This window comes from Nicotiana sylvestris, chromosome 10 (assembly GCF_000393655.2).
Source record: "Nicotiana sylvestris chromosome 10, ASM39365v2, whole genome shotgun sequence".
NCBI lineage: Eukaryota > Viridiplantae > Streptophyta > Magnoliopsida > Solanales > Solanaceae > Nicotiana > Nicotiana sylvestris.
In genome coordinates, this window is record NC_091066.1 from 104,710,790 (window position 1) to 104,722,345 (window position 11,556).

The 11,556-nt window shown below is 38.4% G+C and overlaps 1 protein-coding gene across 3 annotated transcripts; it reads left to right on the forward strand.

The window, feature by feature from the left end:
* The first annotated feature begins 849 nt into the window (after window positions 1-849).
* LOC104247480 (uncharacterized) lies at window positions 850-11,160 on the forward strand. Of its 3 annotated transcripts, XR_716236.2 has the most exons (14): window positions 850-1,073; window positions 1,163-1,191; window positions 1,262-1,364; window positions 1,789-1,960; window positions 2,529-2,708; window positions 3,148-3,305; window positions 3,451-3,727; window positions 3,867-4,081; window positions 4,199-4,297; window positions 4,403-4,926; window positions 5,217-5,980; window positions 6,302-6,500; window positions 7,219-7,480; window positions 10,606-11,160. XR_716236.2 is itself a non-coding variant. In XM_009803510.2 (13 exons), the coding sequence occupies exons 1-13, from the start codon at window positions 902-904 to the stop codon at window positions 7,387-7,389; spliced, it is 3,063 nt and encodes a 1,020-aa protein (XP_009801812.1). In that variant the 5' UTR covers window positions 850-901; the 3' UTR covers window positions 7,390-7,567. The 3 variants fall into 3 exon arrangements, 1 of the variants encoding a protein (XP_009801812.1); XM_009803510.2 differs by lacking the exon at window positions 10,606-11,160 and having other exon boundaries at window positions 7,219-7,567; XR_716237.2 differs by lacking the exons at window positions 850-1,073; window positions 1,163-1,191; window positions 1,262-1,364 and having other exon boundaries at window positions 1,796-1,960; window positions 3,138-3,305.
* Window positions 11,161-11,556: the final 396 nt, after the last annotated feature.

Consider the following 11,556-nt stretch of genomic DNA (forward strand, 5'->3'; position numbering starts at 1 on the left):
ATGTTCAAAAGTTGAAAGTAGCGGAAATAAGGATATTGAGATGGATGTGTGGGATACAATGAGATATAAGATTAGGAATGAGGATAATTAATACAAGGTGAGAGTGACTCCTGTGGTGGGCAAGATGTGGGAAGTGAGGCTGAGATGGTTCGGGCACGTGAAGAGAAGGTTCCTAGATGCCCAGTGAGAAGGTGTGAAAGGTTGACCATAGTGGGTATGATAAGAGGTAGAGGTAGCCAAAGAAGTATTATGAAGATGTGATAAGGCCGGACATGGCACATCTGCTGCTTACCGAGGACATGACCCTTGATAGGAGATTATGTAAGTCGAGAATTTGGGTAGAAAGTTAGTAGGTAGTCGAGCTTTTCCTTTTTTTAATCCCTGTAGTATCATTATTTTTCGCGAATTTTCTTACACTTAGATTTCTATAACTGCTAGTTATATCTTTTGCTTTGGTTATCTTATTATTATGTTGTTGTTACTGCTTCTTGTTACTGTTCTTTTTCATGTCTTCCTCGATACTGTATTTCTTTTCAACTATGCTGTAACTATGTTTTTCCTAAGTTGAATATCTATCAGAAACAACCTCTCTACCTCCAAAAGATAGAAGTAACGAATGCATACACACAATCCTCCCCAGACCCCATTTGTCGGATTACACTAGGTTTTTTGTTGTTGTTGTTGACATAGACCAAAATGCACATTTTTACAAGACTAGAGGATCAATAATGCTCAAGAGTATATTTAATGGACTGGTTTTAATCTACCTCCAAACGTGAGGGACCATTTTTGTTATTTCCTCTGCAAAGTACTCATAATGTAAAACCAAACCGGCAAAACTACTGGAAAACAAAAAAGAAAGACAAAACTCCTCTAGGGTCGAAGCGTTTCGTCAGCGTCAATGGAGAAGGAAGCAGAATCAAGGCGAAAGAGAGAGGTGGAGATAACAGTGCTAGAGAGGGTCGGTCAGGTCACTGCTTCTATCAAAGATTCCAAACACGTCGACCAAGTCATTTGCGCTCTTCATTCCCTCGCCCTTCTTGTCTTCCCTCTCGACTCCCGCTCCCTCGCAGGTGCGATAAAAAAAACTCATACCAGTATTAACGAGAAAATAAAGTTAATTACTGGGCAATAATCCTCTATTTTTTGGGCAATTCTATAGGTAGTGTTAACGAGCAGTACAGGGAACAGGTACTACGCTGTACATGCTAATTTTTATTGATTTCTTTTTCTTATAATGTTTTAATTGTTTTTACTAAAGTTAACAAGTTTGAGACTCCCGGCTACACACGAGAGAAAGGAATGGTGGCAGATTTTCTACAAAGGCCCTGCATTTTCAACATTGGCCAGGGTTTTGTTATATGGTAAGTTTGATAGTCCTGGATAATTAGTCAAATGATAAGATCCCTTTGTTTATTAACATGAATTGAAAATAACAGCGCCACACTTCTTTGCGCTGTAGTTATATCTTAATTCTTTAGTTTTTATGGGTCTGTTTGTGTATGGGATGAGAAAAAACTTAAAACCAAGATTAAGAAGTAACTGTGAATGCAACTTTTACTTTCCTTGATACATGTTGCTCGTTGTATTTGTTGTATTCAATTCGCTCTTTGCACAGTTAGATTTGTTTTTACTTTGACATATTATTGGAATAATCATTGTTGTAATGATGCTTTTGCGTGAATTGAAATGCTTCCTTTTACAGAGAGCGAGGCTTGCATTATCATTTTAATGTCTTAGCTCTTGCTTTTTAGTTGTTTAATAACGTGACTAATATTTTTTTTGCAGATGTGGCTTTTGATTGGCTGGCATGTATCCCCATTTCTGCGAGGATGCACGTCTATGATGTGTTCTTTTTGAGAGGCCAAGTCATTGAGGTTGTTCAAAAACTGGTTCCTTGTCTGCAATGGAGAAGTAGTAGTGATCATGGAACCCGTGCCGTCCACTCAAATGCTGAAAGGTAGCAAAGCATCTTCCACTTTGTGTTAGAGTTGCTTTTTTAGTACGTGTCATCTCTTTTTGCGTGGCGAATTCAGGCCAAACAGAGAATGCAGTCTTAACAGTTTTCTGCTGCCATTGACATGCCCATGGAATAATTTTGTCATTGTCATTTTTTTCTTGCAATATATTTCACTAAATCAGACCATGATGAATAGAAGTCTAGAAATGTGCAGGTGCAAGACTGTTACATCATGTAGGCAATTATTACTTCAGAAATAGTTCGGATCAAAACTGAACGTGTTTATTTAGTTATAGTCTCAAGATGAACTTGGTGGGAAGCTATACGAGATGTGAGCGGTTTTATTGATGGTGTGAGTGTTAGGACATTGCTTTGTTCTGCCTAGCACATGTTCTGCTCGTCTTGCTGGAATGCTCATGTTGGTGCAATGTTTGAGTATTATCTTGATCAGTGATGTCTAATTCATACAAAGAATATGTAGACTTGTTTGATGGTGCAACACTCTCCCTCCTGAGATATGCTCACAAAGTAATGGCATACCTTCTGATATTTTGAGTTCTGAGTGCAGATTACTTGTGCTTTGTTTGCTTGACAATAAGGGAGTTACCCAGATTGCTCGAGAATTTTATACTTACTCTCATGATCTTGCCCAAGAAGAGCTCAAGCAGATTATATCCTGGGTGGTCCAACTCCTTACGTCTATACCTGATAAAGCACAAGCGGGAACCCCTAATGCATTATCATCACAGTATCCTTTTTGTTTTCTTCTTTGGGGTAAATTTGCCTCTGACTAGGTTATTTGCTTTTATGCATTAAGTACTTGTTGAATCTATCGTGATTTTGAGTTGATCTCCGCAAAATGAGCTGGAAAATTTTCAATTGTCTTTTTGTTATGGGCGGAAAGAACTTAACGGCAGCTCTCTCTCTCTCTCTCTCTCTCTCTCTCTCTCTCTCTCTCTCTCTCTTCCTCCTTCCCGCACTTGTGGGCTGTAAGGGGTTGTTCACTTAACAATTGAATTTCATTTTCAATTCTTTTTTCATCTAGTCCGGCTGTGGACACTTGTGTCAATTAGAGGTTTCTTTGAAAACTGCATGGTGGACTACATAATGTAGTTTGCTTTTCTTTGTTCTTTGTTCCATTTGTTGCCCCTCTTGGTCTTGTTCCACTCTTCACCAGTGAATTTCAGCCTCTTCTTCAAGCATATCACTGCTCAACTTCTTGCTGGAGCACAGGAATGGGACGAGCTTTTAGATGGAGGAACTAATGTTGATAAAAACAAATTAGGTGGTGGCATCCTGTTAATGGGTGAAGCATTTGCTCGTATTAGTCGGCGAGGATCAGCAGGTACATTTGATCAAGCACAAGCAAATTGTTCAAAGAATCTTATTTTTTTATTAGTACAAATAATTTGATATATGAGTTTATAAAGTGGAATCAATTTGTAATTTGATATATGAGTTTATAAAGTGGAATCATTTTGTGCAAGTAGATGTGCTGTTAAGTGTATTGGTTCCTGAGTTACTTAAACATGTGCGGAGCTCCTTGCCATTGAATTCGGATATTCCCGTTGGTGAAGCATTTGAATCAACACCTGGTTTGCGATTTTGGTTGAAGATGATAGAGTCAATCAAAGACCCTTACTCTGTAGAAAGAATGACTGAAGAGCTATTTAAACAATTAGCAGCTCAAAATACAGGAGATATTGAAGCTCACTTGATTTTGTGGATATTGTTTCATCAGATTTTCCAGCAACAAGCCTCGATTAGGTTCGTGAATATTCACTATGCATTATTATGATAGAATATGGATTCCGTTTTGATTGTCATGAAAAGATTGTTAACTTTGAGGGGTACGATATCCTTTTTTATATTTTTGACCGGTCTTTTCTTCAATTTTCTCTTTCAGGTCCATGTTTCTTGAGAAATTTTTACTGTGGAAAGTATTCCCTAGCAATTGCTTGAGATGGATTCTTCACTTTGCTGTTTTTCAGTGTTCTCCTGAAAATTCCTCATCAGTGAAAGCTTGTAACCTCCGTAGTCTCTCAGAGACTGTCCAGCATCTTGTCACGGCTTGGTCTAAACGAGAATTTGTGCAATCAACTTCTATTGAGCAGCAAGCCTGTATTCTTTTTCTTTTCTTTGAGCAGTAACATTTACACCTTTTGTTGAGGAAAATTATAAGATCTGTAATTCTTTAGTCTATTCAACGATTTTGTGCTTCCTTAACTTAAGATCTAGATATAACTGCTGCATTAGGCCTTTGCCTAGAGAAGATGTCTAAAGAAGATTTAGATGCAACCAAGGATGCAATGCACTGTATTCTTGAAGGAGTTAGCTGTAAAATTTTGCTCTTACTGTTGTAAAATTTTACAATATAATCTTTCTATATGACTACTGACTAGTTAATGTAAATCTTCTTATATCTTTTGTGTTTGCTGACAGGTAGGTTAGAAAGTGCTGATCATTTGGTCCGTAAAATGGCTAGCAGCGTTGCTTTAGCATTTTCCAAAGTAATTGACCCCCAGAATCCTCTCTACCTTGATGATAGTTGCCGCGAGGAATCTATTGACTGGGAGTTTGGTTTATTAACACCCGAAAAAAGATTATTGGCTAGGTCAACAAACATAGATGGAGATACTAAGAGCTGTTCAAGCACAGTAATTGCAAATGAATTAAATACCATAGCTGCTACCAGCACACATGATAACGTGATGGGCAAAAAGAAGAAATTGTTTGAATTTGAATCCGTTGATCCAGATGAGATTATTGATCCAGCATCCCTAAATAATGAGGTGGACTCTTGGGAAGATGATGATGATGATAATGCAAGTGAAACCTCCGAGTCCTCAAATGACTCGTCTCTACAGCCATATGACTTGTCAGATGATGATGCAGATCTGAAAAGAAGTTTCTCACAGTTAGCGGATGTGATTGGAGCACTAAGAAAATCTGATGATGCTGATGGAGTGAGTTCAAATTCTTAAATCACCCTATCAGACAATTCTGCAGAGTTTTAAATTGTATCAGTCTTCTAGGAAATGAACAAGCTTTGATACCCTTTTTTTGCTCCGAAAGATCTGTATCAGTTTTTATAGTAGACCGAGAATTGGTCGTGACAATTAGTTTGTAGTTACCAAGATTACTAGAAAATAGTTCGATATCTAGTAATACAAATTAGTAGCTCCGGCGCTATCACTGAAAAGTAGGTGAAAAAAGTTCCCCCCTGTACCATTTTTGACGTCTTTCCTCTTAGCAGGTTGATAAGGCTATTGATGTTGCTGAGAAGCTTGTACGAGCATCACCTGATGAGCTCAAGTTTGTAGCTTCTGATCTAGTCAGAAGTCTTCTACAAGCCCGCTGCTCTGATTCAACTATTGAAGGGGCGGAAGAGTCCGCTGAAGAGAAGAGACAAAAAGCACTTGTTGCTTTGATTGTCACATGTCCTCATGAATCTCTTAATACACTAAACAAATTGCTTTATTCACCAAATTTAGATGTCAGCCAGCGGTTAATGATACTTGATGTAATGACAGAGGCTGCACAGGAGCTCGCAGGTACAGGGATTTCAAGATTTAAGCAACGGTCTGGCGCTCTCATATCATCCATGTCCGATCAAGCATGGTTCATGCCAAAACCTGTTGGTCCTCCAGGAACTGGTCCTTGGAAGGAGATCTCAACACCAGGAACTCCTTTGAATTGGTCTCACTCGTATAAGAGAGAACTTCCCCCTAAATCAGGTCAGATCAAGAAGGGAAAGACTCGCCGTTGGGGCCTTCATTCAGCTGTACCAGAAAATCACCTTGAATGGTCCCAGAATAAGTTTCCCCAGTATGCAGCGGCATTTATGCTTCCAGCCATGGAAGGATTTGATAAGAAAAGGCATGGTGTAGATTTGCTTGGCAGAGACTTTCTCGTTTTGGGGAAGCTTATCTACATGCTCGGTGTCTGTATGAAGTGTTCAGCCATGCATCCAGAAGCATCTATTTTGGCATCTCCTCTTTTGGAATTGTTAAGATCAAGGTAGTAACCCTTGTATATGATACCAGAGAATATACCTTCTTGCATAACTAGCAATCTAATCTTGCAAATGTCTTGAAATAGAAGATGAGTTGCTTACAGGAGAAAAAATGCGTATCTTCTTTTAACTTCTAAAATTAAATGTGTTTATCTTTTTTGGGACTGAGGCTTGGTTGTTGTTGGTAGAAGTGACCTGCTTCCATTTGTAATTTTTACTGTGGTATTGGACAATGCACTAGTCTGTCAGTGGGAATTCCTGTCTTGTTTCGATTTTTCTGTTTACGTTTAGATGCCCACTTAAGTTTTCACTCTCTATACTACCAGGGAGATATCTCATCATGTGGAAGCTTATGTTAGGAGATCTGTCCTGTTTACTTCTTCATGCATATTGATTTCTCTTCATCCCTCCTATGTGGCGGCTGCCTTGTTTGAGGGAAATTCTGAAATTTCAAAAGGACTTGAGTGGGTTCGCAGCTGGGCACTTCATATTGCTGAATCTGACACCGACAGGGAGTGCTACACAGTAAGTCAAACGAGCTGTATGCCCCTCTCAGACTTCATGCATATTCTGTTCTGTTTGTTTTATGCGTACCTATTACTCTGTAGATTGTTAGCGGACTATGTCATAGACACAACTAGTACCTTCCTCCTGTTCTAATGTACAAATGTAAGTCCAGATAGAGACTAAAGTGTTCAATGGCACATTATAACATTGCATAGGATAGGATTTGTTTTTTCTGAAGGTGCTCATAGACGGACAGAACTTGACTGGAAGCTTTATAAAAAGGCAAGCAGAAGAAAAAGTAAGGCCAAAATCCTGAAGTGTAAGAATTGTGTACATGAAGCCCTTTGCAGAAAGTCAGTAGAAATTTAACTGTTAAAACTCGCAATTTGTTTGTTCTAACTTCATGAGTTGTTAGCTACCAAATCAAACTATTTGCTTTGTTTTGGGTTATGTTGTGTGTCAGGCATGAACAGTTATCTAGTATTATTTCCAGGTTACTTGTTAGTGATTGCCCTTTGCTTGTTCAGATAAATGTTTAACGTTATTGGTATCTGTTGCAACTGATATATCAAAGGCTTAGTTCTTATCACCATCAATTAGTCATTGTGAACAGAATTAAACTCTGTTTAGTTTCGTTTTCTGATCTTTTAATCTTGATTTCCAGTTTTTATATTCTCGTATAATACACTGTTTGAGTTGCTTTACATAGCCACCCTAATTACTTCTAATCTTGCAGCTGGCTATGACTTGCCTCCAACTCCATTCAGAGATGGCTCTTCAAACTTCTCGGGCACTTGAATCACCAGAAAGCTTACCTGGATCGAATAGCAGCAGTCTACCATCAAATGTATTGAGGGGGTTTATCAAAATCCCCAATTCAAGTGGTGGCATTCTGAATGCCCCTTAGATATTATTGACATGTTTATTCTCTGGCACGATCTGTATATTTCTGAAATATCCAACCTCGCCTTCCTATATGACATCCCTCAGCACGAAAGGTACAATGATCCTGCTTTTGTTCTTGCCTATTTTTTTTGTTGTATGCCATGCAAATGGTTTTACTTAATGATTTTTCATATTGTATCCCTCACCTTCATATTTGTATATTTTTGTTTATAATAGGATGAAAAAAATATGTAATAGCAATTATAGAGAATAGACATACATATGAAAAGTATTAAAAGGAAAAAATCAAATGTGTATGAATATACTAAATTAGCCAAGCATGTGAAAAACACTGCATATAAATTCTTAGTAACCCTTTCACATCTTGTTTTTTTATCATCCAAATAAAATAAAACAATGAAACTTTAGTTTATTGTTATCCTTCCAAATTATGAAAAATTAAACAATCGGTCTATCACTGTTGGCAGAACTAACCGCAATAATAACAACATGGAAGCCCCTCAGATTTGTTTGAAATTGCCAAAATAAAAATGTCATTCACATTGTTAAACGTAAAGTTATGCCGTTCAATCCCTGAAGCCTTATTGAACCTCGGCTGTAGAATTGCTGTCCCTATGCATCAAGAAGAATGAAACTTTACTGTAATCCCACCCCATGGAATAAAATTAGCAATTTCAAAATACAGAACCTCTTGCAGTTATATATAAAAATATGTGGTTAAAAAAGGATGGAAGGATACGCCCTCTCATTTTAGGACACAACTTGTAGTTTAAAACTTCATTTTCTTAAACTTCTACTTTAAAACTTAATTTACTAAGAATGAAGTTATCTGGAATGGGAGTGGCCCCAATGGAGGACAAGATGAGGAAAGCGAGGCTGAGATGGTTCGGACATGTGAAGAGGAGGGGTGCAGATGCCCCCGTGAGGTGGTTTGAGAGGTTAGCCTTGGTGGGTCCGAAGAGAGGTAGAGGTAGGCCTAAGAAGTATTGGGGAGAGGTGGTTAGGCAGGATATGGCGCGCCTTCAGCTTACCGAGGACATGACCCTTGATAGGAGGGTGTGGAGGCCGATAATTAGGGTAAGAGGTTAGTGGATAGTCGAGCTTATTTCTATGTCGTACCAATAGATAGTAGTATTAGAATTGTACTCTCGTATTCATAGAATTCTATTTTACATGTTTCTTTCGCTTCAGTTAGCTTATTATCATGTTGGTCTGCATGTTGCTGCTTGTTTATTTTTGCCCCCTTTTTTCGTTTTCCTTGAGCCATGGGTCTTTGGAAACAATCTCTCTATCTTTACAAGGTAGAGGTAAGATCTGCGTACACACTATCCTTCTCAGACCCCACTTGTGGGATTAGATTGGGTATGTTGTTGTCTAATATCTACAAAATCTCAAACCCAGTAAATGGTGTTTCTTATTAACAATGAATTGAGCAAATTGAAATGATGGGAGGGTTCAAGTTTTTGAATAACCTTAACTAAATTTCAGGAAAAAAATGTACATTAACTAAAAATTATCAGCAATCTTTTCATGTTCTTTTGTGAACATCCAAATCAAAGACAGTTACCGAATGCTTGTAGCACAATACTATTGTCTCCACTAAAATTCAACCTAGAGAATATAGTTTCTTGTCATCCAATAATGTAGTCAACAGTAAAGCATCCTAACTACCAAAAAATAATTACAGATATGGAAGAAAAGGCAGACAAAGTGTGATACGACATACAACATCTCTTTGCTGCAACTGATAATTGAATTTCTTGGCCAAAGAGAAGTGCCAAGTCTCCTTGTCTACGTCCTCCTTTCTATACAACAACAACATACCCAGTATTATCCTGCACCGAGGTCTGGGGAGGGTAGTGTGTATGCAGAGCTTACCCCTACCTTGTGAGAATAGAGAGGTTGTTTCCAGTAGACCCTCGGCTTAGGAAAGCATAAGCACCACATTAATGAAAATATAGCCAAGAAGGAACAGTATCAAAAAGCCATATAAAAACAGAATAAAAACAACAAGACAATAAGGTAATCAACAATGAAATAAAACAATGGTTAGTCATTAAAACCTACTACCAACAGAAAGCGAGATTGCATGCCAATACTACTGTTATGAACACTCTAGACTACTTACTCTACTACCCTAATCCTCGACCTCCATACCTTCCTATCAAGGGTCATGTCCTTGGTCAGCTGAAGCTGCGCCATGTCTTGCCTAATCACCTCTCCCCACCTCTTCTTTGGCCTACCTCTACCTCTTCGTAGGCCCTCCAATGTCAACCTTTCACACCTCACCGGGGCATCTGTGCTCCTCCTTCTCACATGACCAAACCACATAAGCCGCGCTTCCCGCAGCTTGTCCTCAATAGGGGCCACACCCACCTTGTCGCAAATAATGTCATTTCTAATCCTATCTAACCTGGTGTGGCCGCACATCCATCTCAACATCCCATCTCTGCTACCTTCATTTTCTGGACATGAGCGATCTTGACTGGCCAACACTCAGCCCCGTACAACATCGTTGGTCTGACCACCACTCTGGAGAACTTACCTTTAAGTTTCGGTGGCACCATCTTATCACACAAAGTCCTCATTTCGGTGCAGAGGCCACGACAGATCACATAAGATCAAAAACACAAATGGATCTATAAGAATTGCATTCACTTGTGCACAATTTGAAGTGTGATATGGAGGATTGGTTGGTAGTCGACAACTGCAGGGGATCCCTATTTTTATTAGTGCTACGAGCAACATCCAATTTAGTTGGTATTCACCGTTGAGCAAAATCCAATTTAATAAGTTGTCAAATTATGTATGCGAATCTATGAGATACGGGTAGATAGAGGAGGTGAAAGGGTATATAATTGATATGAAATTATTGAAATCTTCAAGAGGTGTCTTTTGGGCAGAGAATTTAATATGTGCATTTAAGAGGTGTTTTTGGGGGTTTTAAGAGGTGTATAGCACAAAAATTGAAGAAAATGGTGGGAAAATCTGAAAATTTGAGATAAAAGATATAAGGCTTTCTTGGCTATAGAGAGTGCCAAGTCATCTCTCCTATATCCTTCCTTTATATAGATTTTCAGGCCTTGCTCAAGCCATCTGATGCATCTTATAGTTTGGTTTAAGAAGGTGAATGTCTTGGGATCAAAAGAATGATGTATGTTTTATTTCTTTTTGTTTTCTTTTTAAATTAAGTAGTAATTTCTTAAATCAAATGCAGCATAAAACTTCGCAATGCTTACAAGAGCTGGCGTGAGATGCTAGATTTTGACAATGAGGCATCTTCCGAAAAGAACATAATATTGGCATGTCATCTGATGAGGTTTTTCATCCAAAAGATTTTAGTGCAGCCTTGAGTTTAAATGTGTTTCGACAGTATGCCTTCCTTTTCCCATACATGCACTCTGAAATTTCAATCATGTACGTACAAAATGTATGCCTCTAAATGGATTGCAAGTCCTTGACCATGGAAACAAGACTTTGAGATCTAAAGCTCTATCCAAGGTAGCTTGTTCCGACTAGCACGAAGATAATCAAGAAACAATAGAGGGTCTCAACACTGTTTCTTGTTGCTTTTGAAAAATTGGAGTTCTTGTTTTTTTTTCCCCTCTTCTTAGTCTGTTTAGTAGGCTTTTCAAGAAGGGTTATCTGGTTTCCTTTTCTTGGGATGTAATAGATATAAATACTTGGTAGACTCGTTCTTGAGGAGAGACTTTGCATATTGTGATTCCAAAAATTGAACTTGGCAATTACTTTCAAGTTTGAGTTCTTGATGCCCGAATCGTGATTAGTGGTTTCTGAGTAGATGTAGTAATGTTATGACAAGCGTTAGTTGACTTCTCCATCGAAGCAAGGCATATTTCTTACTCAGTCGTATTTTTATAGTTTTTCTCTAAATCATGAGAGAGGATATATGATTAGACCAGACGTCAAGCTGCCGTACTTAAGACTTTGTGTTATTTGAGTTGCTTACCCAAAGGACATGTGGAGTCCATAGAGAAGCTTGTAAAGTTGGTCCTAAAAGCAATAACTGATAGCAATACCTGTGTGGTAGGCTACCATTCGTACAATTGGCCAATTCTACAAGTTTTGGATCCAGCAGTTGTAAGAAGTGTTTCATGAGGAGCTCCTCTCTTTTGGTAAAATTCTAGGATGGTGTCAATCCCTAGTA